This window comes from Aquila chrysaetos, chromosome 8 (genome assembly GCF_900496995.4).
Source record: "Aquila chrysaetos chrysaetos chromosome 8, bAquChr1.4, whole genome shotgun sequence".
NCBI lineage: Eukaryota > Metazoa > Chordata > Aves > Accipitriformes > Accipitridae > Aquila > Aquila chrysaetos.
The window spans coordinates 5,052,677-5,074,419 of NC_044011.1; the positions used below are offsets into that span (position 1 = coordinate 5,052,677).

General features: G+C 48.7%; 2 protein-coding genes across 2 annotated transcripts in view; one reads left to right on the forward strand and one right to left on the reverse strand.

Annotated features, from left to right (window-relative positions):
- Nucleotides 1-21,743, forward strand: part of ASIC2 (acid sensing ion channel subunit 2) — a 515,609-nt gene that overhangs the window by 389,955 nt on the left and 103,911 nt on the right. The gene's annotated exons all lie outside the window — the stretch shown is intronic.
- LOC115344831 (wiskott-Aldrich syndrome protein homolog 1-like) lies at nt 90-21,741 on the reverse strand. Its single transcript, XM_030022772.1, has 3 exons — nt 20,675-21,741; nt 14,451-14,477; nt 90-138 (listed from the first exon to the last, which is right to left on the reverse strand). The coding sequence occupies exons 1-3, from the start codon at nt 21,191-21,193 to the stop codon at nt 127-129; spliced, it is 558 nt and encodes a 185-aa protein (XP_029878632.1). The 5' UTR covers nt 21,194-21,741; the 3' UTR covers nt 90-126.

Genomic DNA, 21,743 nt, shown 5'->3' on the forward strand with positions numbered 1-21,743 from the left:
AAAACTCCAGCATTTTTACAGAGGCCGTTTTCTCCACCAAAGTTCTTTAACGAATGTTTGAGACATTGACTATAATTTGTCCGACCGTCACAGAGCTGCTCTTCCAATAGGACTGTTTCCAGCACATCAGCAACAAGCCTAAAAACATGTGATTAAAAGAAAAAAAACAACCCTGGTGTTAAATTAGTATGGACTACCTTATAATTAATTTAAGATTAATGGGAACAACTGAGTTAAGATTCTGTAACGATAATTAGCAAGCAAATTACAATAAAAGAGAAGGGAGCAACTAAAAGTAATTATAGTGTACATACATTAAGATCCCGCACTGCCTAGCAAAATAACACATGTGTATTGAGATAACTACACTGCCTTCAACCTGCGTGTAACAGCACAAACAGTGGGGTATGAACAACCTAGAGGGTCCTCTAGCATCACTGGTGGAGTCGTATGGCTTGTGTATCTGATCTTGGTTACTATTTGTACTGTTAAATATAAACTGGAGTACACATACATAGTACAAAGCTGAAAAAAAAAAAAAGAATTTCATTAAAGCTGCAAAGTGAAATGCTTTGGATATAAGGAATAGAAGATGTGCTTTGCACTATTCATTCATCATTTCCACTCTTCACTCTCATGTTAGTTATGATACTGTCTTTACTTTCAGGATTTCACACTGCTTTCAGGCAGACTCCTGCCTGTACCAGGCAAGGATGGACAGAATTCATTCAAAGAGAGCGGATTTACTACCTTGGCTCTCTCATTAGGCTCAGCATTGGTTCTCAGGCCTTATGTGCTTATTAGGGAAAAAAAAAAGACAGTTATTGTTATCTCCTGAGTTTTTTCTACAGTTCTCACTGTGGTTGTGTCAAGCATTTCACAAACATGAGGAAATACTGTGTAAGGAGATGACATTCTTATCCTTGTAATGGATAATGGGAGATGAGAGAAGGAGGCAGGGAGTGGTTCAGAGCAATCTGAGATTCTTAACTCTTGATTTTGGGACAGTTTTGTGTTATATTGCATGACGGTTATTCACTCTCCCCTGTGTTTGTCCCAGCCATATGACTTGTGCAGTCTCTGTTTAGATCCTTGATCCGTCACAACTCTCTTCTGGTTAGATGTACGGGCAGCACCCAGCACCGAGAGGTCCGTGTCCTCTGGTAGGATCTTGAGCTGCTTCTACAACACAAAGAAAATAATAACTTACAGACAGAGACTGAGCAATCAATGAAGGTCCAAACCAGCTTGGAGGGCAGGGGAGGGTCCGCATGCTCAAATGGCTCATCCGCTGGCTGGGGATGAGGAAGCTCTGGTGCCGCTCCAGGCTCTGTATTTAGTTGGACTCACACTAGGGTCTTGAGCAAACCCCTTCACCGCTTTTGGCTCTTTCCAGTTGCAGAACAACCTGCTTGGTGCTTTCCTCTTCTTGCCAGACCTCAAAAAAGCCCCCCCAAACCAGGGTGCTGGGTGCATCACCCATGCATGGCCCCCTCCTGACTGTGGGACACCGGGGAAGGGCAGCACACCTCCCAGCAGCCGCGCGGTGCGAGCGGTACTGAGTCACCTTCTCCCCCCCCCCGCGGTGTCACAAGATGACAAAGCATCAAATTGGATTCAGATTTGCAAATTACAACTTTCGGTGCAGCTGAGCAGAACCGCGCCGCTTTGACAAATGAGTAAGTGGCTGATGTTACAGCACAGGTCATTTGTTAGGAAAGAAGGCTTTTCCCCCCTGTGGGTTTTTTTAATATATATTTTTTGTTTTAGCATTTCAGATCTTTGATTCATCGACTCAGACCACTTGAGGTACAGACAACAGCAAGAGTCGCATTTTAACTAGGCAAACAGAGCTGTTTTAGGAGTGGCCTCTTTTGAGAGGTTAATATTATAAATGCATCTTAAATGTCTAATACATAATCAAATGCCATAAAAATGGAAATGTTATGAGTATTGAAGCCCAGAGAACAAAAATCATTGCTCATTGCTCTTGCCACCAAAGAATTCAACTGTGAATACAAGCTGCAAACTTGCCTGGAGTCATATTCCTGGAAGTATCATGATGGAGTGAAAAAAATGAATGGGCCGTGCCTAGTTTTTCCCTGGTTTAGAACCGCACTTAAGTGCAGAGCGGGGCCTCCAGGTCTCGATCACAGACCCCACAGGCTTTTATAACCAAAGGTTGCAAGGGTTGTAGGGTTTCTCCTAGGTCCTTAGTGTATGCATGAGTAATGAACTGTCTAGAAAGTGCATGACAGAGGATGACAACCAGTAGGTGAAGGCATGATATGATGTTTAAGGAGCTGATTACACCTATACAGAGGAGAGCTGTAGCTTGGATAATTGAGTTTCAAGCTGACGGACAGCTGTTCCTGCTGTGTCGCCTTCTGATCAATGGCGAAGCACAGTTACGCCTGCCGCTTGTTCTCCTGCCCTAATAAAGAACCAGGAGTGATGGATTGAGTGTTGACACAGGGCTCTCCAGCACAGCAATACTGCGCTGCCGGCAGGGGTGAGCCTTCTTGTGACAAGTCTTTTGCCAGTTCAGCCTCTCGCCGAGGGGATGTGTGGTACCTGAAATGTCTGTACACCACCTGCCAAGCGTCATCTATGACTATTAGCCAACAAAATCTTGGTCTCGGTCACCACCCTTGCCCTGCTGGCATGGCTTTGGAGACGTTTCAGGATATCTCCTTAAACTGCCTGCTATTTTTTTGCTCAGCAGACCCAAACAAGGGGCTTTTTGTGGCCTAATTTACCAAACAATGTAAGATTTCAGTCGTTCCTTGCAACAGAATTAAACTTATGCCATCCCGTTCCAGAGACCTGTCACCATACACCACGCAGGAGCATTTCTGCTGGTGCTGGGCCCTGAGGGCCCCCAGGCTGCCTTACACCCTGCAGAAGCACATGGCTCTGCACACATGTGTGCACATGTACGTGTGGCTGCACACGCCTGTAAATCTGCACCCCACATTCACATCTAATCCTCAACCTCTACTTACGAGAGGAGTGGCTGCTCCCCAGAAGCCCCACGTGGCTCCCACACTTTAAAGGCAAGAGGCTATTTAGGCATTGGCCATTGTAAAAACGTTTCTGGAACACAGGATTTTCCATAGTAAGTGAGATTTGGCAATGCAATACCAAGACCTGCCAAGTGAGGATATTTGGATTAAGTTTTTTCACTAAAAATGTCATTCATCTAACTAAAGTGGCTTGTAGTGAAGGGCTGGAGCTGACAACTATCCCACCCTAAAGGCAGCTGGTGCAGAGAGAAGAAAGGCAGCAACAGAGCTCACAGTTATTTCAATGCCCCATTTGCCATTTTCAGATTAGAAAGCTGCAGTTTGAAGTGCATTTTTTTTTAAATTTTATTTAAATGAACCCAATGACTATTTGGGGAGGGAAAAAAGGTTACATTTCAAAATTGAAACGAAATACATCAATGTTCTCAAAATGTGGTGTTGGGATTGATAGGAGCTGAGTTCAGCTGTCTTCTTTGCTGGTTTCTGGGTTCAGTTTTATTAAAAATGGTTCAGCTCGGGCAAACCTTAGCATATACCAGCACCCTGGGAATATTACAGGTGCCCTTGTAAAAAAAGTCATATGACACTCCTCCTGACCCACAGCTTCATCTGTCCTGCAGCACAGGAACTGATAAGCCCCATCACTCCCTGTCCTCCCAGATGTGCCCCGGTGCCGTCCTTTCCACGACCGTTTCTCCAGCTGCCTCCAGCAGACATCTGCATTTGGCAAAGGCATCAGCCCAGGTGATTTATGGGCTCCACCTTCAGAAGTTTGCTGCTGTCAAAGCCTATAGAAGGCAGCACAGGCGCAGGCTCCTGCACAGCAGCACCCTTCAGCTCTCCTCTCATGCGTGCAGCAGGCTTTGAAAGATAACAAATAACTAGGAGGCAGCCTGAAGTTTTAAAGGAGACGAGTCAATCCTGACTTATTGTTATTATCTCCTAATAGTTTACACTGTATTATTCTATAATTACTCAGTGAATCATGCTGACAGTTTGCATGTTTGCTGTTTCTATGAGTTACTCCCATGCCTGCCTCTGAAGGCATCATTACTCTTGCTTGCAGAGGTGCTGCCCCAATGGGTCATGTCGAGCAGCCGTCCCGCTGCCAGGCCACTCCGGGAGAGCACAGAGACACTATTTGCTTGGTTTTAGTAACAGTTTCTCATCTCTGTAAATAATTCCTTGCTAATTACGCTTTGACTGGCTGGTACTTATTGTACAGCCCCATGAATAATAGAATGGGGAGTAAATCCTTATTTTAATAAGGCCAAGAAATATTTAATTCAACCACTGTGCACTAAATTAAACAAGCCTTTACCAAAGTGGCTGAGAGACTGAGCTCTGTCTCCTGCAGAGATTGCTTTGTCACTGTCTTTCTTTAGGCCACCAACATTTTTATTGTGCCAATGGGGACTTTGCTGGTGCCATCTCACTGCTTTGCTCTAGAAGTCCATCAAGTCTTGCAGTGACGGTGGCTGAAATAAAGAGCTGTTTCTCTGAGCTACCCTAAAAGCCCTGGTCATGCTGATAAAACATGGGGTTCATAAAGAAACTCCTCTTTCTGAGCCTCCCTCTCACTTATTTCAATGGCACCTGGTTCACTTTCCAGCCAAACTGGTTTTTGCCATGTAGGGCAGAGGCCAGTGATGGGCACAGCATTGCAAGGCAGCTCTTAGCTTCACGTTTTTATTGCAACTGCTATTTTTCTTGCTAGAGTTCCCTAGTTATACTTTACCAAGTGCTAACAGACACTGACCTCCTACCCTCAGCTGGACCCCATCCGCTCCAGCTCCTAAGATGTGTGATGGCCTTGGACACGCGTGCAGAGGGCTGATACTCTGTCTGCACCCCCCTGGCTCTTCCTTTTTGCTGGTGCCTGGAGAAGCTGATAGCAAAGAAGTTTAGGGACATGGGTGGCATCTGAGAGCCCAGCGTGCACAGTCTGGACTCTGCCTCCTTTCCACAGCCCTGCTTTTGCCTATCGCTGGAGTGATGTAGCCCATTGCATCATCACTACCCAGTTTTCTTCATCAGCATTTTCTGGTTCATCATGACTTTTCCTATGATGTGCCAGGTGAGCATCCCTTTTCCACTGGGCTTAACCTTGCTGTCTTCACAGAGGGCTTTGCTGCGGCTGTTAAACAGCTCAACCAGAATGACCCAGCAGCGCCCTGTTAATTGCATGCGCTCCTCTTGGCTAACTGTGTCTGCTCTGACGTACCACCGAGCTCCTCCTCGGCCGTGCTGCAGAAGGTGGCGGCTGTGGCACTTTTCTGCATGTTTGGCCTCGGCACCCCTGAGCTTCTCTCCCTGATGTAATTGGGTTATTAGCAGCATGTTCCCTGCCTTTTTGCAAAGGCATCAGTGGTCCATGCTCTGGCCTGGCCAGTCCCCGCTGTCGCAGCAGGATCTAGCCCAGGAAACTCAGCTTTCCCAGCTACAATTTCAACACAGCTCCCCTTTGCCAACACCAGCAAAGCTGCAAGCTGCTCCTGCTTGAGCCATGCCCAAAGCAAAAGCCATCTCTCACCACTGGCTTTTCCTCAGTGCCCCAGCCTCGAAAACTTGACCTCAATGAACACAAATGTTGGTGCCACTGGTGGCGCATAGACTTCCTCATGGTAAGGAGGCGAGTTAAAAATGCTTATCACCAGAGGAGATGCTGTCTGTGGAAGTGACTCAGCAAGTCCAATCCCGTAGAAAACTCCATCAGCTGGCATGCCTCTAAAATCAGGGCATTGCTGGGGGTGTTTCAGTCTAGAGCAGTAGAGCTGGCTGTTAATATCACAGCCAGATCCCAGTTGGAGTCTTAAAATTAACTACTAGTTTTACCCTCTATGGCTCATCCCCCTTTTCCAGGGAGCTCTACCTGCTCCCAGGCAGGACAGGGCATCCCACGGAGCATTTCAGAGGGGTCTGATGTCTGCACCCCCCTCCCCAGTCAATTCCACTGCCAAAAGCAGTTCCTATTTCTTTGACAGCACCACCTTGTCTAATGTTATGCGACTCTGTGAGTCCGCAGCCAGTTTTATTAGCTGAAAAATCAGTGCATGGTGTGAAGTGGCTCACTTTCAAGCAAGATGAAATATTCTGGTATTTGATCTTGCCGGTTTATTTCCTGGTGACAGAGCAGTCTCTCTTCCCATTGTGGATCAGGAAATACCAATCTAGCCCATGCCAGTCCTGTTTCTCAGCGGAGGTTTCTCACTGAAAGCAGCATGCATGCAAATGTAATACAGTTATATAAAAGTTTGCATTTCAGAAGTCTTATACCTATTTATTTAAAATATTTAAACTAGAAAGTAGTTGGGGAGTTAATGGTTATTTTTGACCACGTGTCACACCTTCTTCAAGTACTGAGGGGCTCTAACCAAACACAGCGGAAGCATCAGGCAAACAAGAGGAAGAGTCTGAAAGTAAAGAAAATCTTTGATTTCCATCCATCTCATTTCCACCTCCAGCCTCCTGGGGCTAAGAAGCAAACTGCTCCTGAAAGCCACTACACTGATAGCACACATCTATCAGTGTGAGAAGTGGCTCGGGGAGATGCCCTGCTCCCGGGAGCCCTGCCAAAAGGACTGATCCTGAATGCCAGCCTTCCCCAGAGCTGTTGGTTCTCTTCTGCAGATGAGCTGGGAAAAAGCAACGGGTTTCCTCCAACCGCTACATATGGCTGCTTGTGCAATGCAAGGCAAGGTGTAATTAAGAGCTGCTCTCTTGGGCAATCAAGAAATCAGTGATGGAGAGCCCTGGCCGTGCAGGAGCCTCAGCAATCCCTGCAGTGACAGGGGCCGGGCATTGCCGTGGCTCTGCATTGCAAAGGTCACACGTGGCAGGAGCAAGAGTGGTTGTAGGTTAGAGAAGCAGCAACAGTTATAGTCTGAGTTATCGTGGCACACAAATACACAAACGTGATCACATGAAGGTGTGCAAGTCTCCCAAACCCAGGCTCCACAAAAGCAAGAAGCAGCGCCTGGGCCCATCTGTAGGTGCACACAAACACACTTATCTCAAACTAGAAATATTTTTAAAATAGGTGCTATATTAGCAGCATGGGGAGTGATTTCCCATCCAGCTCTGCCTGCTCTTCTCCATCCTTGGCAATACCAGACCTCCTTGTAAAGCAGCCTAATGCAAGGATGTAACTCCTGATTTCGGAAAGGCTGAGCCGCCAAATTACTTGCTGAAGCCAAATGGTCTTGGGGTGCTTAGGGCTGTGCTGAGCTGTGGTTTTGTGTCTACCTTTCAATAGGGTGAAACCCTGATACTGGAAAAGCAAAAGGGAGTTTCACCATTGACTCAGCAAGGCCACGGTGTAATCCTTAACAGTCCTCCAAAGGAGTGATCTGGCAATCCTCCCAGCACTGTGTAACTGAGAGGAGGGTTAATTCTGAATTATTTAAACACCTGCCCCGTGGTTTACTGGGGTCATGCCTCCATGTTTCAGGGCTTTGGTTCTCTGGGAGAGCAGTTCCAGGTAGTACCCGCTGCAGGTGGGGAAATCGCTGTCTTTGCCCTGCTTTGCTCAGCCCATCTGCGTTCGTTGAGGCTTTTGCAACTGCCAGAGCAGCAAATGCAGCCTCGAACATTGCGTGGATTTCCCCAGCCCTTCAGCGCAGCGCAGCAGGAAGCAACTAGAAGTTCTCTGGCAATCACATCTCATTTTTGAAAGGTTCATCCCTAGAAAATGCTTAAAGCTAAATCTTCACTGACCAACCCTTCTTCTGAGCACTCTCCCCACCAGTTGAGCATGTGTATAATGCTCCTGAATTCAGCACATATATCCGGCTTAGCAATAGGTAGATCTCAGCTCGTAATCAGTCCCCTATTGTTTTCTTAACAAACAGGGGAATTTGCTCAGACTGTCACCCTTAAGGCGACTACTGTTTGTAAGACAACCAAGAGATTATAATTATAAAAGCAAGCACAGCGTGTGTACACAAACCTAACTCTCAGAAGCGTGGATGAATCTGGGGCGGATATGCCTCTGCCTGCATTTAGAAGCCCAGAGTTATTCTGGTAGCTGATTCAGTCCCTTTTAAGATGCACGAAGCTGTTACTCATGATAGTAGCTCCAGGCCATGTGCTTAGCTGAATTTCACCACCAAGTTTGTGTGGGTGCATTAGGTTTACACCAGCAAGAATGGAATCTGGTCCACATCTAGAGAAACCTATTGGATATGAGACGATCCTGGGTCGCACTGAGGCCACTTCACATAGCTTTAGCCATGTATTACCTTTAAAGTCTCTTTATACTGCCAGAGAAGTCTGAACGGACCTATGTGAGGAGACCCAGCCGTATTAAACTGGGCAGAGCATAGCGTTCGTGCTTCATTTATGAACTGCTGCATCCTGAAGATTGAGTGGATGCAAACCCTCGAGGAGTCTGAGAACAGACTCCCTGGCAGTGCTGCAGCCGTGATCCTGTCTGTCCCCAGCACCGATCGCGCTGGGAAATCTGGGTGAGTGCAGCTTTTGCTCAGAATAGCAATTTCTGACTCCTCGCCCTGGTGTTCCCTGTGCTGCACAGGCTCTGCGCTCTGCCTTGTGCACACTGTTCAGAGCAGCATCAGTCCTCCAGCTCCTTAGTCCAGTAAACCCAGTAAAGCAGAAAGCTTTCACTGGGCTATGGTGGGTGATTGCTGTGGGTGCTGGCAGAGATATAAGCAGATAACAAGCAGCCGATTCATGGCATTTTCAAAAAAAATCATTATTATGTATCTTTATACAATAGCAATTGAAAAGTACACAAACCTTTATAATGCTTAAACAGTGTGATTGATACTGGGTTATTGTGCTGGTTTTGGCAGGGGTAGAGCTAATTTTCTTCACAGTAGCTAGTATGAGGCTGTGTTTTGGATTTGTGCTGGAAACAGTGTTGATAACACAGGGATGTTTGCGTTACTGCTGAGCAGGGCTTATACAGAGCCAAGGGCTTTTCTGCTTCTCCCCCCACCCCACCAGCAGCAGCCTGGGGGGGCACAAGGAGTTGGGAGGGGACACGGCCGGGACAGCTGACCCCAGCTGACCCAAGGGATGTTCCAGACCATATGGCGTTATGTTCAGCACATAAAGCTGGGGGAAGAAGAAGGAAGGGGGGGACATTCGGAGTGATGGCATTTGTCTCCCCAAGTCACTGTTACGCGTGCTGGAGCCCTGCTTTCCTTGGGATGGCTGAACACCTGCCTGCCCATGGGAAGTGGGGAATGAATTCCTGGTTTTGCTTTGCTTGCGTGCGCGGCTTTTGCTTTCCCTATTAAACTGTCTTTATCTCAGCCCACGAGTTTTCTCACTTTTACTCTTCCGATTCTCTCCCCCATCCCACTGTGAGGGAGGTGAGCGAGCGGTTGCGTGGGGCTTAGTTGCCAGCTGGGGTTAAACCATGACAGTCCTTAACTGTCCATAACTGTCCCACAAGAGTCCATAAACTCTCCATTCATGCCTGTGTCCATTAATCCCTTTCCAGTCTGTGTAAAATGCAGGAGTTGTTGCCGCAAGCGGTGTCGCAGGCATGCCGGGAGCTGTGCTCGCCCTCTGCTCCTTCCCAAGAGGTGACTGAGCAGTGCAAGTTCCTACGTGCTCTGCTGCAAGCTAAGGAGCAGCCTTTGGCAAACGCCGTCGGTCTCGGTTTTAGAGGTGCAGAGAAGGTCCCGGCTCATTTTGCTTTCACCAAGTTGTCACTGAGCTGAAATCAATTTGCTTTCCAGCAGCCTAATGGGAAGCTGTTGGATTCAGGCATGTCCCACTTTGCAAAGTCTGGAGATTGTCAGGAGTGTAACATAAGACTATGCGAGTAGCTGTATTAAATCAGATTGAGAGTCCGTCTTCTCCAATATCCTGTCTCTGATAAAAACATATACCTAGAGAAGAGGATAAGAATAAGGACAGCGTGTAACAAACACTGTTCCCCCCAAATATTGTGCTAATCTCTATCAGCCGGTGGCCAGTCTGTCGAAGACTGACGTGTATCTTTGTATTAATAGCCCTCAACTGATTTTTCACCATGCGTGATGTGGAGCAGTACACTATTCTGCTTGTTTTGCACCCTATCTGCTAATTTTATTTGACATATTTCTGGGTGCACTCCAGACTCTGGGCGCTCTCAGAAGGGATGCTGGTTTGTATCAGCCGGAGAGTATGATGCCTCCCCTGATCCTAGCACTGGCGATACTGGTATCCAAACCAACCTTGTGCTGAGCACCAAGGAGCAATAACAATATCACAGTAAACTTCCCTGGAGAAGCAAAAGGGGTGATTAACTGAGCAGGACTGGCAGGGAGATTTGTAACCCCCAGACTTGCAGCTGAGGTGGTAGCCGGTCTGTGCTGACAGCTTCCCAAGAAATGCGTTGCACCCCAGCACCAATTTGCTGCCCAAGAGCTGGGTCTCTGCACGAGAGCTTGTGGAGAACAACGTAAGCTGTCCCAGGCTACGTTTTCCAAGCACAAGATGCCAGTTTTCCCTTTAAGCTGGCTCTAAGATCAATATTTTGAATTCTTCCTTTTTTTTTTAAGGTCAGCATCAGGTGTTTCCAATTATCACTAAGAAACGCCACATTACTTCATCCGGAAGAGCAGAAGAAAATAAATTGGAAATACTGATTATTTGTCTTGTGCAATTATTCTGGGAACAGTTCCCTGGGGACATACTGCATAATGTGATGTCAATGAATGTGAGAAAAGAAACCCTATTGTCATGAAAAACACCCACCTCGAGGAAGGTATTCAAGGTTTTTTAGTGTCCACATGGAAATGTCTCGTCTCAGCCCCTTTCTGTCCATCTCAGAGATGTGATACACCCAATGTGTCACTATTTCCAGGGGCTAAATGGGGAGTGTGGGAGGATGCTGCACTGATATTTAGGAGTAGCCGGAAGGAAAATAAAGACTCCTGCTTTTCCTCTGTTTCATGGAAGGTTTGAGGAGGCTTTTTGGAGCGCAATATGCAAACAGGCAGATTTCCAGTTTCTGATTCCCCCTTATTTGAAGACTCTTGACTGCCATCACCTTTCATGGCACCAAGGGATTGATCCTGGCAAGGGTGGGGAAAGAAGATGGGGACGTGTTCATTCCCCAGATTTTAAAGTCTGGTACATTGGCACAGGAGCAATTGCTTCCTTGGAGCATCTTGTTTACAAGAGTAATGACAAAATTAAAAAAGCCTCATATGATGTTGAAACAACTCATACTCTTGCAGATATAAAGGAGAAAGTGGAGGGGGGACTACTCAAAAGGAGGGCGCAGAGGAGGTTAGAAAGAGTTTGATAAGTATGTTTCCAATCGACCTTTCTCAATTCTCCACAGAGGTTTTACACCTTCAGGTATATTTTTTTAAAATATCAACTCAGAGACAAAAAAGCCTTGACAAGGAAAAAACACTGACATGCCATCTCAAAGAATCATCCAGTCCATTAACCATCGCTCAGAGAAGCACCAAAGCACCATGTGCACCCGCCGCGCGCTCACCCAGCCACATCCAACGACTTTAAGAGTAGGAGAGAGGAATTATGAATATAAATGTATGCAATATTTACAGGGATTGCTATAGAGGAAAATAAAAAAGACCAGGAAACGTCACCTTTGTGCCTTATTATACACCTGGAGCAAAACCACTCCTCTAGGAGGGGTAAGAGAATCGATTCAAACCTCCCCAAAAAGCGTTGACAACATTTCTTCAGGGAAACTAATTCTGACATCTTTCTTTGTATCAAGGCAGAGTCAGCCCATACGTCCCTCCTGGAGGAACCTTCTTTCTGCTGCGGTTTCCTTTCTTCAGGTTATTTCTCATCTAAGATTTTGGCTTCCAACAGGAAGAAGAAAGCAGGTGTTTTTAATAAAAAAAAAAACAGTCGTCAGCCACCAGATCAGCCAAATGCTGGAGCCTACAGGGAAGCATTAATAAAAAAGTCCTGACTGGCTAGGATGGGAGAGGGGACAGCTTGCCAGGGGCTGGATCCTGGCCAAGAGAGAGGCCAGGCTTGATCTGAGCCAGGTCCCATTGTCCTTCCTGCTGTACCAGCCTGTGCCTGGAAACCTGCTGGTCTACACAGGAGAGCTGGGCAGGGAAACTGAGGCACAGAGCAAGGTGTCCAGCTTCACGTCTCAGAGCAGGCGTGACAACCCCAGTGTCCTTTTCGTATGCCGCGGCGGCAGCTCACAGCCCAGAGCCCTGTGAGCCCAGCGGGGGTTTCGGGGTGCTCTCCCCCAGCTGCCACCCAGCCTTGAGCACACCGAGGCCGTGAAGAACCAGGGCTGCGGGTCTCACGCTCAGCTCACAGCTCTGCTGGCCATCCAACTGCCTGCCTGTGCTGCTCCTTCATGTGCCATCATCCTTGTTTTTAACCTCTGCCACCAACTCTCCCTTAGAAACAAGCCCCGAGGCCAGATCCAGTCGGGATGGGAGCTAAAATGCCCCCAGGCATCCTCAAAAGCTCCTCAGGAACTGCAGAGGTGGCTTTGCACAGCCCAGCAAGAGGCACTTGCAAGGGTCCACGCAAGGTTCGGACAGTGTCCGCAAACAGCCCCCACCGCGGGGACGACGGTGTTGCACCTCTGCGAGGCGCAAAACCCTTGTGCATCCCGGTGCAAACCCCTCGTGTATCCCAGTCTGTGTTGATGCCTGTTGGCATAGTAACGACATGCACAGGGAATATTGGCTGGATGCAATCTGCAGTCAATTCCCTGAGGGTGACGGCTCAGCCCCTTTTCTCTTCCCTGTACAGCACCGGTGGCGTTTAGAGGGTATTAAGGGTGCAGGACCAAATCCTGTTGCTCATTCCCCCACCTGGGAAAACGTGCTGAAAATCCCCTGAAGTTCATAGCGAGGGACCCAAACTTTCTCTGCTGACAGCAAGAGCAGAATCCAGCCCTGAGTGTTCAAAATTTCCCAGTGGTGTTTTTTTTTTTTTTTTTTTTAAATCAATGTCATTTTAAAATTATATAACTGCAAAAAAGCATCTGAAAAACTTAGGGATGGTGCTTCTATTTTATCAAACCTTTTCTCCATTAGTCTTCCCACACAACTGCTGTCACCCATTAGCCTGCCAAAGAAACGTTAGATGGATCCTTTCTGTTTGGCAGCTCTGCAGGTAGCACTTACCTGCCCTGCCAGCCAGCCCCACTCCCATCCTGCCCAGCATCCCTGCGGATAGGCTTTACCTGTGCCAAGGACAGCGGAAAATTAGCACGGACAGTCTTTTAACACCGACCCAGTGTCCTCTAGTCCTGGCCAGATCACATAAAGAAGGTAAAAGCCCCCAAACTCTCCTTCTGCAGCAGCTGCTGGTGTCGGGAGAGTTTGCGGCGACCTGGGATTTCCACAGATGGGAATTGCCTAAATGAACCCATGCTGAAATACCCAGCAATATTCCCATTGAATTTGAAAGGAACTGGAGCAACTTTGGGGCTGTCAAAATTTTTCCTTTGAAATAGTTTTTTTACAGGCATTCAGGTTTTTTTGACAGAGAGGGGGAGTCTTTTCCTTGTGCAGAAAGGGGTTGTTTCCCTTGGGAAATACCACTGAAAATCCCTCGGTACCTGCAAACAGCTGCTGTCGCCCTGGGAGTCTCCACGTGCCTTCGCTCTGCCGCGCCGCAGGGTGAACGTGCCAGGAGCAGAGTCAGGTCAAAGCTGAATCTGCTGGAGATTTGCCCTCGTATACTTCCAGCCGCATCCTGCAGGTACACTGACAATTTTTATAATAATTGCATTTATTGATTTCTTCCAATGTGACCTTTGTGCTCAGCTAGAGCACACGGGTCTGCGAGCAAGCATGAGGGTGTGCATGCATGTGCAACATGCACTCTTCCCAAACACTGGCCCAAGCACAAGCCGTTCTCCCATCCTCAAGACATCTATCCCCAGGTCACCGTTCATGCTGTGGACCTCTGATGCCTGCTTTCCGTGCAGAGCCAATTGCTCACAAAGAAAAAAAACCCCTAAACTAGAATTTTTGCAGCAGCAAATTATCGTGCAATGCTTTGTGCCACGAATCATGCCCAGTAGCAAATAGATTTGGGGATGGGGAGGTTTCAGTGGCAGTTTTTGGGTCAGATCCTGGCTGTGGGACCACTCCAAGGCTGCTTAATTCTTAAAACTCTGGCCAAAGCCTCTGTGGAGAGACCACAAAATGGCCCAGCAAGTTAAATATTTGCTTTCCAGCAGATGACACTCATGCAGCAAATAAGGCAGTCTCCAAACATGACCCTGGTTCTGTGGGATGAAAGGCTCATGTTGCTTCACGCAAGAGGTGACCATCCCCTTTTATCCCGACCGAGCTGTGCTCATATTTCAGTATTTGAATCATGACTGTTCCTGCTTCCCTCCCTGCTGCTGTAAAGAACAGGGCTGTGGCAGCCTCTTTGCCTTCACTTGTATTTGAAATAATAGCAACAGGTTTAAGAGGAGAAAGGGCCATTTCCCACCTGGCTCCCAGAAGAGTCTTCAAATACCTAGGAAAGACAAAGAATAAATATTAACTTAAGAAATTGCTCCCTTAACTTGATTTAGAAGCAAAACTCCCTGGGAGAGATATAATTTTCAGTCCCCTTCAGCATCTAAACACAGAGCAGCTTTCCTCTGTATTTTCTAGGTCCAGTAAATTTAACCCGAAAAAAAAGGGTTCAGCAGAGGCAGGAAGGGTGGAATTAAGACAGCAAGCAAATTTTCTGTCCAGACAGAGGAGGTGACATGAAATATTCAGCAGAACTCCTCCTGGCCCTGGTGTGACTGCATGGGCTGGTGTGCTGGTGCCACATTCAGCCCCAAATGTCCACCGGGAAGCTCCAGGTTCCCATTTTCCAGGTGCTATTTCTCCTTGGGATGTGACTTTTGAGGCCAGGTGAGGTCCAGGAGAGCCTCCAGACCCACTCTCACACTCCAGGCTTATGCCCACGTAGTGTCCAAAATTATCCCCCCAAGACAGGGGGAGCCGGGATCTCCCTCCCACGCTTCCCACTATTGCATCCCACTACCACGTAAGAAGGTGTAGGTGATGTCTAATCCCCATACGAATGGGCTCACGGCCACACAGCCCAGGACCAAAGCACTGAATTACACAGATTTGAATAGTAAAGTGGGCTTAGAGGTTTTTTCTTTCCCTAGATTCTTTTTTAATTAAGCCAGAACATCTCCTGTGGTGGTGTACACAAAGCAGTAAAAAGCTTTGGAGCGTGATTAAACACCCAAGTGAAGCAGCGACAATATCGCTCCTGCTCCCGCGCCGCACAGCCCATCAGAAATAATAGCTAAAATAGCAGGAGCTCACCCAGCAAAATGCCAGGCGACTCCAAGCAAACTTCAGCTCTTTATATACAGGGGGGGGGGAAATAAAAATAGAAATGACAACACAAAAAACTGGCTGCAGCACCGCTCCGTGAAGAGCCGCCCCAAGGCTTTGAAGTTCAGAGACGCAGGCTCTCTCTCCAAAAAGGAGATAATATTCAATTTTCTTTTTTGCCTTCCTGAAGATGGAATAATTTCTCCAGCCTCTGGCCATGTCTCATGCACCCCTCCCTTTCCTGCAGTCTTGCAGGGCTCCTTTTTAAAGGTGTTGCTTTCTCTTTTCTCATATCTGTGCTTTGTGTTGGGCTGGATGGATCCAGGATAACTCCAGCAGGGTTGGTTAACGTGGGAGAAATATACCAAAAGATCAGGTATTGGGTGCCAGCCTCTTTTTCCATCTATCTCTCTCCATTTTCTTACAACCCCCAGACAGAGCAGCAGTGATTTGCTCCAGCTCGCAGGGTGCTGCCTGACCCTCTCCTGCCCAGCACGACCACACGATGTGTCACCGTGGCTGAGCTAAAACTTTGCTGCTGGCCAAGCGTTGGGGCTACCCAGTGATGGAGGGGAGGCTCTTGGTCAGCCCTGACAGCTCTGGCCAGCAGGATGGTGGCCACAGGGCCACCAAAATGCGTGAAGAGCATTGCAGCAGGTGGGTTGTCCTCATGTTCCCTTGTGACCAGGGTACCGGTAGGTACAAGATGCCCCATGCTCTATGACAGATTTATTAAGTGCAATAGAAAAGGAGCTTACTGATATTAAAAGGCTGTGAGAACTTTGCTTTTTAATTTGCTCAAAAGAATTCATGTTAAAATTAGTTCTTAAGAAATCCAGAGGTATTTTCATTTGTTTCACTCCCTCTCCTCTTCAGTGGCGAAATGGAAAACAAGAACAGAAAAAAAGGGAGATAATTGGGAGGATGCCAGCTGAGAAGTTTAAAATAGATTAAAAACATTCCTCTTTTCCACCTGCAGAAGAAAAATATATATACATATATATACATAGGCATATATATATATATGTATATAGTCCCATTTTGTTCCTTTAAGGAAAATCAGTGAATAATGGTTATATCAGGAAGTGCCTATTTAACTAGACTCTGCTAACTAGAGGACACGGGACAGCCCCGTCATGCTTGGTATTGCAGAGGACCTTTGAATATCTACGGTTGGTTTCCAAACGTATGTCAAGCCCATGGACCAGCCCTTTCCAGCCACGTATCTCAATGTCCCCTCCAAAAAACTGGGATGAAGGAGGACTAAATCCTTTCAAATGCGTGGGGCTGGGGGACTCCCCGCACGTGCATCCCAGCTGCTGTAAAGGCAAATGTGACACCCCTTACGGGGGAGTCACAGCAGGGTCCCCCACTCCAGCTGAGATGTGGTTTCTCCTAAACTCTGTCTAATTAATCCTTAGCAGCCTCCTGCATAACCCTAGAAACCCCACTTTTATTTGCTTTTCACACACTGTAAGTCCCAGTGTAATCCCCCAAAGAGCAGCCGCATCTTTACTCACTTGGGCATTTGTTTGATCTCTCTCAGCTTTTTTTTTTTTTAACACACACACGAGGCATGGAAAATGAGATATCAAAAGTTTCCCTATTTCTGGATCTGAAAGCAGAGTTGTAAAATGCAAACCATTTGACTACTCTACTGATGCTAGAATGCATGCAGCAGATTAAGAAATAGGCTACTGACATATTATTTATGTGCCTTCAATATTTTGTTATGGATCAAGTATTTCACCTCCCTACGTTAAAAACACACAGCCCCAAAACACTCCCTGTAACAGATGTAGTGCAGGGCTGTACCTAGGAGGGTCCTGCTCTGAGAATCCTCAATTAATTTGGAGAATTTCACAGTTGGAAGCTCAATAATTTACTCTCAAGGAAAATAAAACAAAACCACCCCCCTTGGCAATAAAGGCGCTGTTGCTTGTGGGGTGGCAGCACCCTGCAGGTTCCCCAAAGCTGCGCTGGTCTCGGCTCACACTGGGGCGGGTTTCTCACGTACTATGGGATTTGAGGTAGCAGTAATAGAATTAAGGCTGAGATGGTAGCTTCCATGGAAACCCCTATTTCCAAGTGTTTTATGACTTTCTCGTAACATGGTGACTTCAGCAGGAATTGTTTTTGCAGCGGTTAGGCAAAGCAGAGAATTATTCTGGAAAGATTAGCGTTTGCAGAACACAACAAAGGAGCGCGTTCATTTTGCTCTACGACACACCAGCCTGCTGGGCTGCAACCTTAGATCTGCCCCACCGGGGCGGCTCGTTGGGTATCGGTGCCCAAATCATACCCCAGCAAAGCCGGCAGCTTTGCAGCTCCCCCGCCAGCCAGCGGTGCCCAGCTGTGCTCAGCCTTTGCTTTCCGCACCAGCATCTCCAGTGGCACCGCGGGATGCTTCTGTGCAGGGAAAGGGGGTCCCTTTCCCGACCGATGGCGACTTGAACCTCCTGCCTGGGGACAACCGGCCTTTCGGTATCTGACCCCCCGTTCTGCTTGGCTTGCGCTCCTGAGAGCTAAAATCAAGCCCTTCATTTTTTCAGGGGCTTTGACAGCACAAAACCCAACACTGCAAGGTGGAGATCAGAGTCCTGCACCCTTTGATCCCATCCCTGTTATCTCGCCTCCTGCTTTTCGGTACTAAACCAGCTATAAACCTGATGATATCGCAGGTTTTGCGAAGCTGATCGACGTCCGGGGTACGCTCATGGTGTTAACTACCAACCCGTAACTCCTCGTGGCACCAAACCGGGGATGTATCTGCCGCCCACTCGCCCACCAGGAATTGCTCTGCAGAACTGAGCAACGGAATAAATCCCATAAATCCTCCGGGATGCGCTAACTCCCGTTCACAGGGGTGGAGTGAAGCTGCAGCCCTGTGAGCCAAGCCCGGAAACCTCAGAAACTCTTTTGCCAAATTCACATTTACGGACCTGAGCTTTTAACTCAGCATCTCGCTCTCCCGGGGGGGTTGCAGGGCTCTGGCGAACAGAGGTTTTGTGGGTTTTTCAGCTTGCCAGTCACACTGTGAGTCCAGAGGGAAAAGCGTTTGGGGTTGAGCTTTCACTCCTTTTGCTCCCTTCTGGGATGAATTAAATAGTAATAATAATAATAATAATAATAAAAAAAGGGTCCAGCTGGAACAAAGTATTATGATTTACTTTCCAGGGCTTTTAAAGCTTTTATTTAATCCTTTTTGTCTTAAACTGAGTCGATGTTTGACATGAAAATGAAGTTTCAAAAGAAGGCAATGCTTTTGGTTCAGAAAAACTTCAGAATATTTGTCTTTTCTATACCTTTCAGGGGCACGCAGGTTACGTCTTGGAGGGGAGAATGGCAGGATTCACCCGAAATGATTCACTGAACTTCTCCCGTATAGTTTTCTTTCCATCGAAACTCTGTTCTCCAACAGAAGTAGCAAACTCACCTACCCCAAAGGATAATTTTAAAAGTGACTTGTTGATTAATAAGCAATATTTATTGATTCCAGCTCTATTATTCCTTCCATGCATTACGGCCAATAAGCTTTTAAGCTGCTCTGGCTCTATAAAGAATTAACCAGGACTCTGATGAAGCAAGTGCAGGGGGTGAGCGTGTAACGGGAGCTGCTTTCTCAAATAACTTGAAAAATGGAGACGGTTTCCAAAGGGTGGGTGGCCGGGCAGGGTGAGACGTCACACCAGCTGATGCAGGCTTTGAATTTTATGGTCAGGTTTTGTCTGGTTTGTCTTCATAATGTTTTCATGGGGAAGCTTTTGAATTTCAGCTCAGGGTGAAGTTGGTCTTGGCCATCCTACTCCTATTTACCATCAGCTGTTTTTCTGGGGTTTTTTTAATTAAGAAAAGTTACTTCCCTATGATAAATCAGGCAGGGAGATTTGAGCAGATAATTTGGAGTGGGTGCATTTAAAGGAAAAAAGCAGCTGTCCACGCAAACCTGCTATTCTTTCCTTTACAATCCCCTTTTGCCAAGCTACCCCCACCTGAACAAAAATCAAGCGAAAAAGCCTTTAGAGAAGGGGAAGAGGTTGAAAATAAGCCAGCGGACAAAGTGCAGGGCTGCGCTGCGTTTCTCCAGCCAGGCACAACCTATAGCCCAGGCACTGCCAGAGAACCTGGCACCGTCCAAGACTCTCTTTGCTGCAAGGCAGCGACGAGGTTTGTGGGGGAGGGAATATTTGAGGATGTTTATAGTCAGGCACCTTTTATTTCCTTGGGTTTGTGTCAATATATCACGGGTATAACAATCTCAGACCGCCTCGTGGCGAAGCGGTTTGGATGTTTATTATCCTGTGAGTGAGCCAAGGGGAAAAACTCCCACTGATTTCAACAGGCGGCAGGAAAAAAAAGCTGAGATCTGCTTTGAAACCAGGCTGAGAGGCTCAACGGGAGCTACTAGACACCACGTTAGAACAAACGTAGTAACTTCTGGCCTTTTCCCATTCGGTTTAAGAAAGGTCACGGCCATCTTTCACGGCCATCCCTTTCTGAAAAGGATTTGACACTTACGAGCAGTGCTAAAAAATGGTGAAACTCCTGCAGAGCGTGGACACAAGTACGCCGCGAGCAGGGGCACTGCAAATCATCAAAGTTATTTGAGGGAGTAAACCTGAGCCCACAGCGATGTGTTTGTGCAAATCACTGCTGCCATCAATTCCAGCACGGGAGACCAGGGCACAAGCTCAGGGCCCCTCAAACACATTTTTCCCCATGGCCCCAGAGCCAGGAGTGGGATTTTGGGCACGGTTTGCCGTACATTTGCAGCTTTGCCACAGTAAAAAAGAAACTCTGGAGATAACCAGGCTGTAACGGCTCCATCTATTGGGTAAAAATATACAACGGATCAAAACGCACATGGAAAATGGATTCGGGGGGGGGGGGGGAAAAAAATATCAGAGGGGATTTGAAGCAGTTATTGCCACTTACAGCTTAATTGGACACAATTATAAGAATGCTTCTCGGTACTATTCGAAATAAAAATGAAGGTAACGGCAAGCTGCTTTTCAGCGATCAGAGCTAAGCAAACCCGATGAGATGCCAACACGTATCGCAAGTTATTGTCGTCTCGCGAAGGTGTTGGGTAAAAGGGGCTTTTTTTGCATGTCTGATGCAGGGCAAAATGAGCCCTCTGTCCCCCAAAGGGCTCTCCGGGCTTTGGCATGACACAGGCAAATGGGTAGCAAGGGTCGGAGGGAGGGTGATGCTTCGGTGAATGTGCTTCTCCGTGCTTCCACTCGTCTTTCATGGAAGCGGAGAACCGTAGAGCAGCTTTGCTACGGAAAGCAAAAAAAGCAACCCCCCAAAAAAGCCAATCCACCACTTTTCCCGGAAAAGAACCGCTACAAAGAGCAGGCTGCAAACCTTGCCTGTATTTCTGGAGGCTTTGCTTGTGTCTGTGATATCATGTTTTCCCCCGGGGATGCTGAAAAGCAGAAAAACAAACTCCGGCTGGAGGAGGGAGAGGGAGAGAGGGAGGGAGGGAGGAAGGGAAGGAAGGAAGGAGGGAGGGAGGGAGGAAGGGAGAGCTCCCCAAACCCCGGCCGAGGCCGGCGGCAGCGGCGGTCCCGGGAGCAGCGAGCAGGGCCGCGCTCCCCCCTGCTCTATCCCGGGGGATAAATCGAGGGGGGGGGGACGGGACACGGGACCGGGGAAGGAGGGGGCTCCTCCAGCGAAGGAACGGCGCGATCGGGGCCGAGCATCCCTCCCTCCGCCTCCCGAGCGCGGCTGGCGCCGAGCGGCGGGGCTGGCCGCCGCAGCCGGGACTTGCACCTCGGGAAAGCTTCGCTCCGTTCTTCCTCCTCTTCCTCGCCGGCGGTCGGGGCGCGGAGGGTTTCCCCCGGGGGGGAACGGAGGGCAGCGGTATCCCGGTCCGGGCAGCATGAGAGCCGGCCGGAGCGCGGGTCGGGGCTAGGCGGAGCGGCGCCGGGGGGTCCCGGAGCGACCGCCGGGGCTCGGCAGGCGCTCGGTGTCGGCGAGCACCGGAGGTCCCGGGAGCGAGCCCGGTAGTACCGGGAGGGGAAGGGAGCGGGGAGGGGATAGCCCGCGGGGTTGCGGGGCGAGCTCGGCGGTGCCCGGGGGGGCGCCGAGCCCTCTGCTCCCGCGGGCGGCGCCCGGTACCGGCGGCGGCGGCGGAGGAGGAGGAGGAGGAGAAGGAGGAGGAGGAGGAGGGGGAGGCCGAGGGGTAGCGGGAGTCGGCGCCGCAGCATGTGAGCGGCGCGGCCGGCCAGGCGGGAGAGGCTCGGCCGGCGACTCGCGGGCAGGGCCGCCCCGCGGCGCAGCGGCGGCGGCGGCGGCAGCGAAGAGCAGCAGCAGCGGCGGCGGCGGGGCCCGGCCCGGCATGCCGCGCTGCCGGAACTGCTGGCCGGCTGAAAGCTCGGTGGTGCCGCCGCCGAGGCGGCGGCGGCTTACCCGCCTCGGCGGTTCCCCCCCA

Bases quoted from the DNA above. Each gene is read 5' to 3' on its own strand.
- LOC115344831 (XM_030022772.1), bottom strand. From the start codon at position 21,193: ATGCTGCCCGGACCGGGATACCGCTGCCCTCCGTTCCCCCCCGGGGGA. The intron at 14,478-20,674 runs GTTTGCAGCCTG...TGTCTTTCCTAG, and splicing joins CCTCCAGAAATACAGGCAAG to GTATTTGAAGACTCTTCTGG.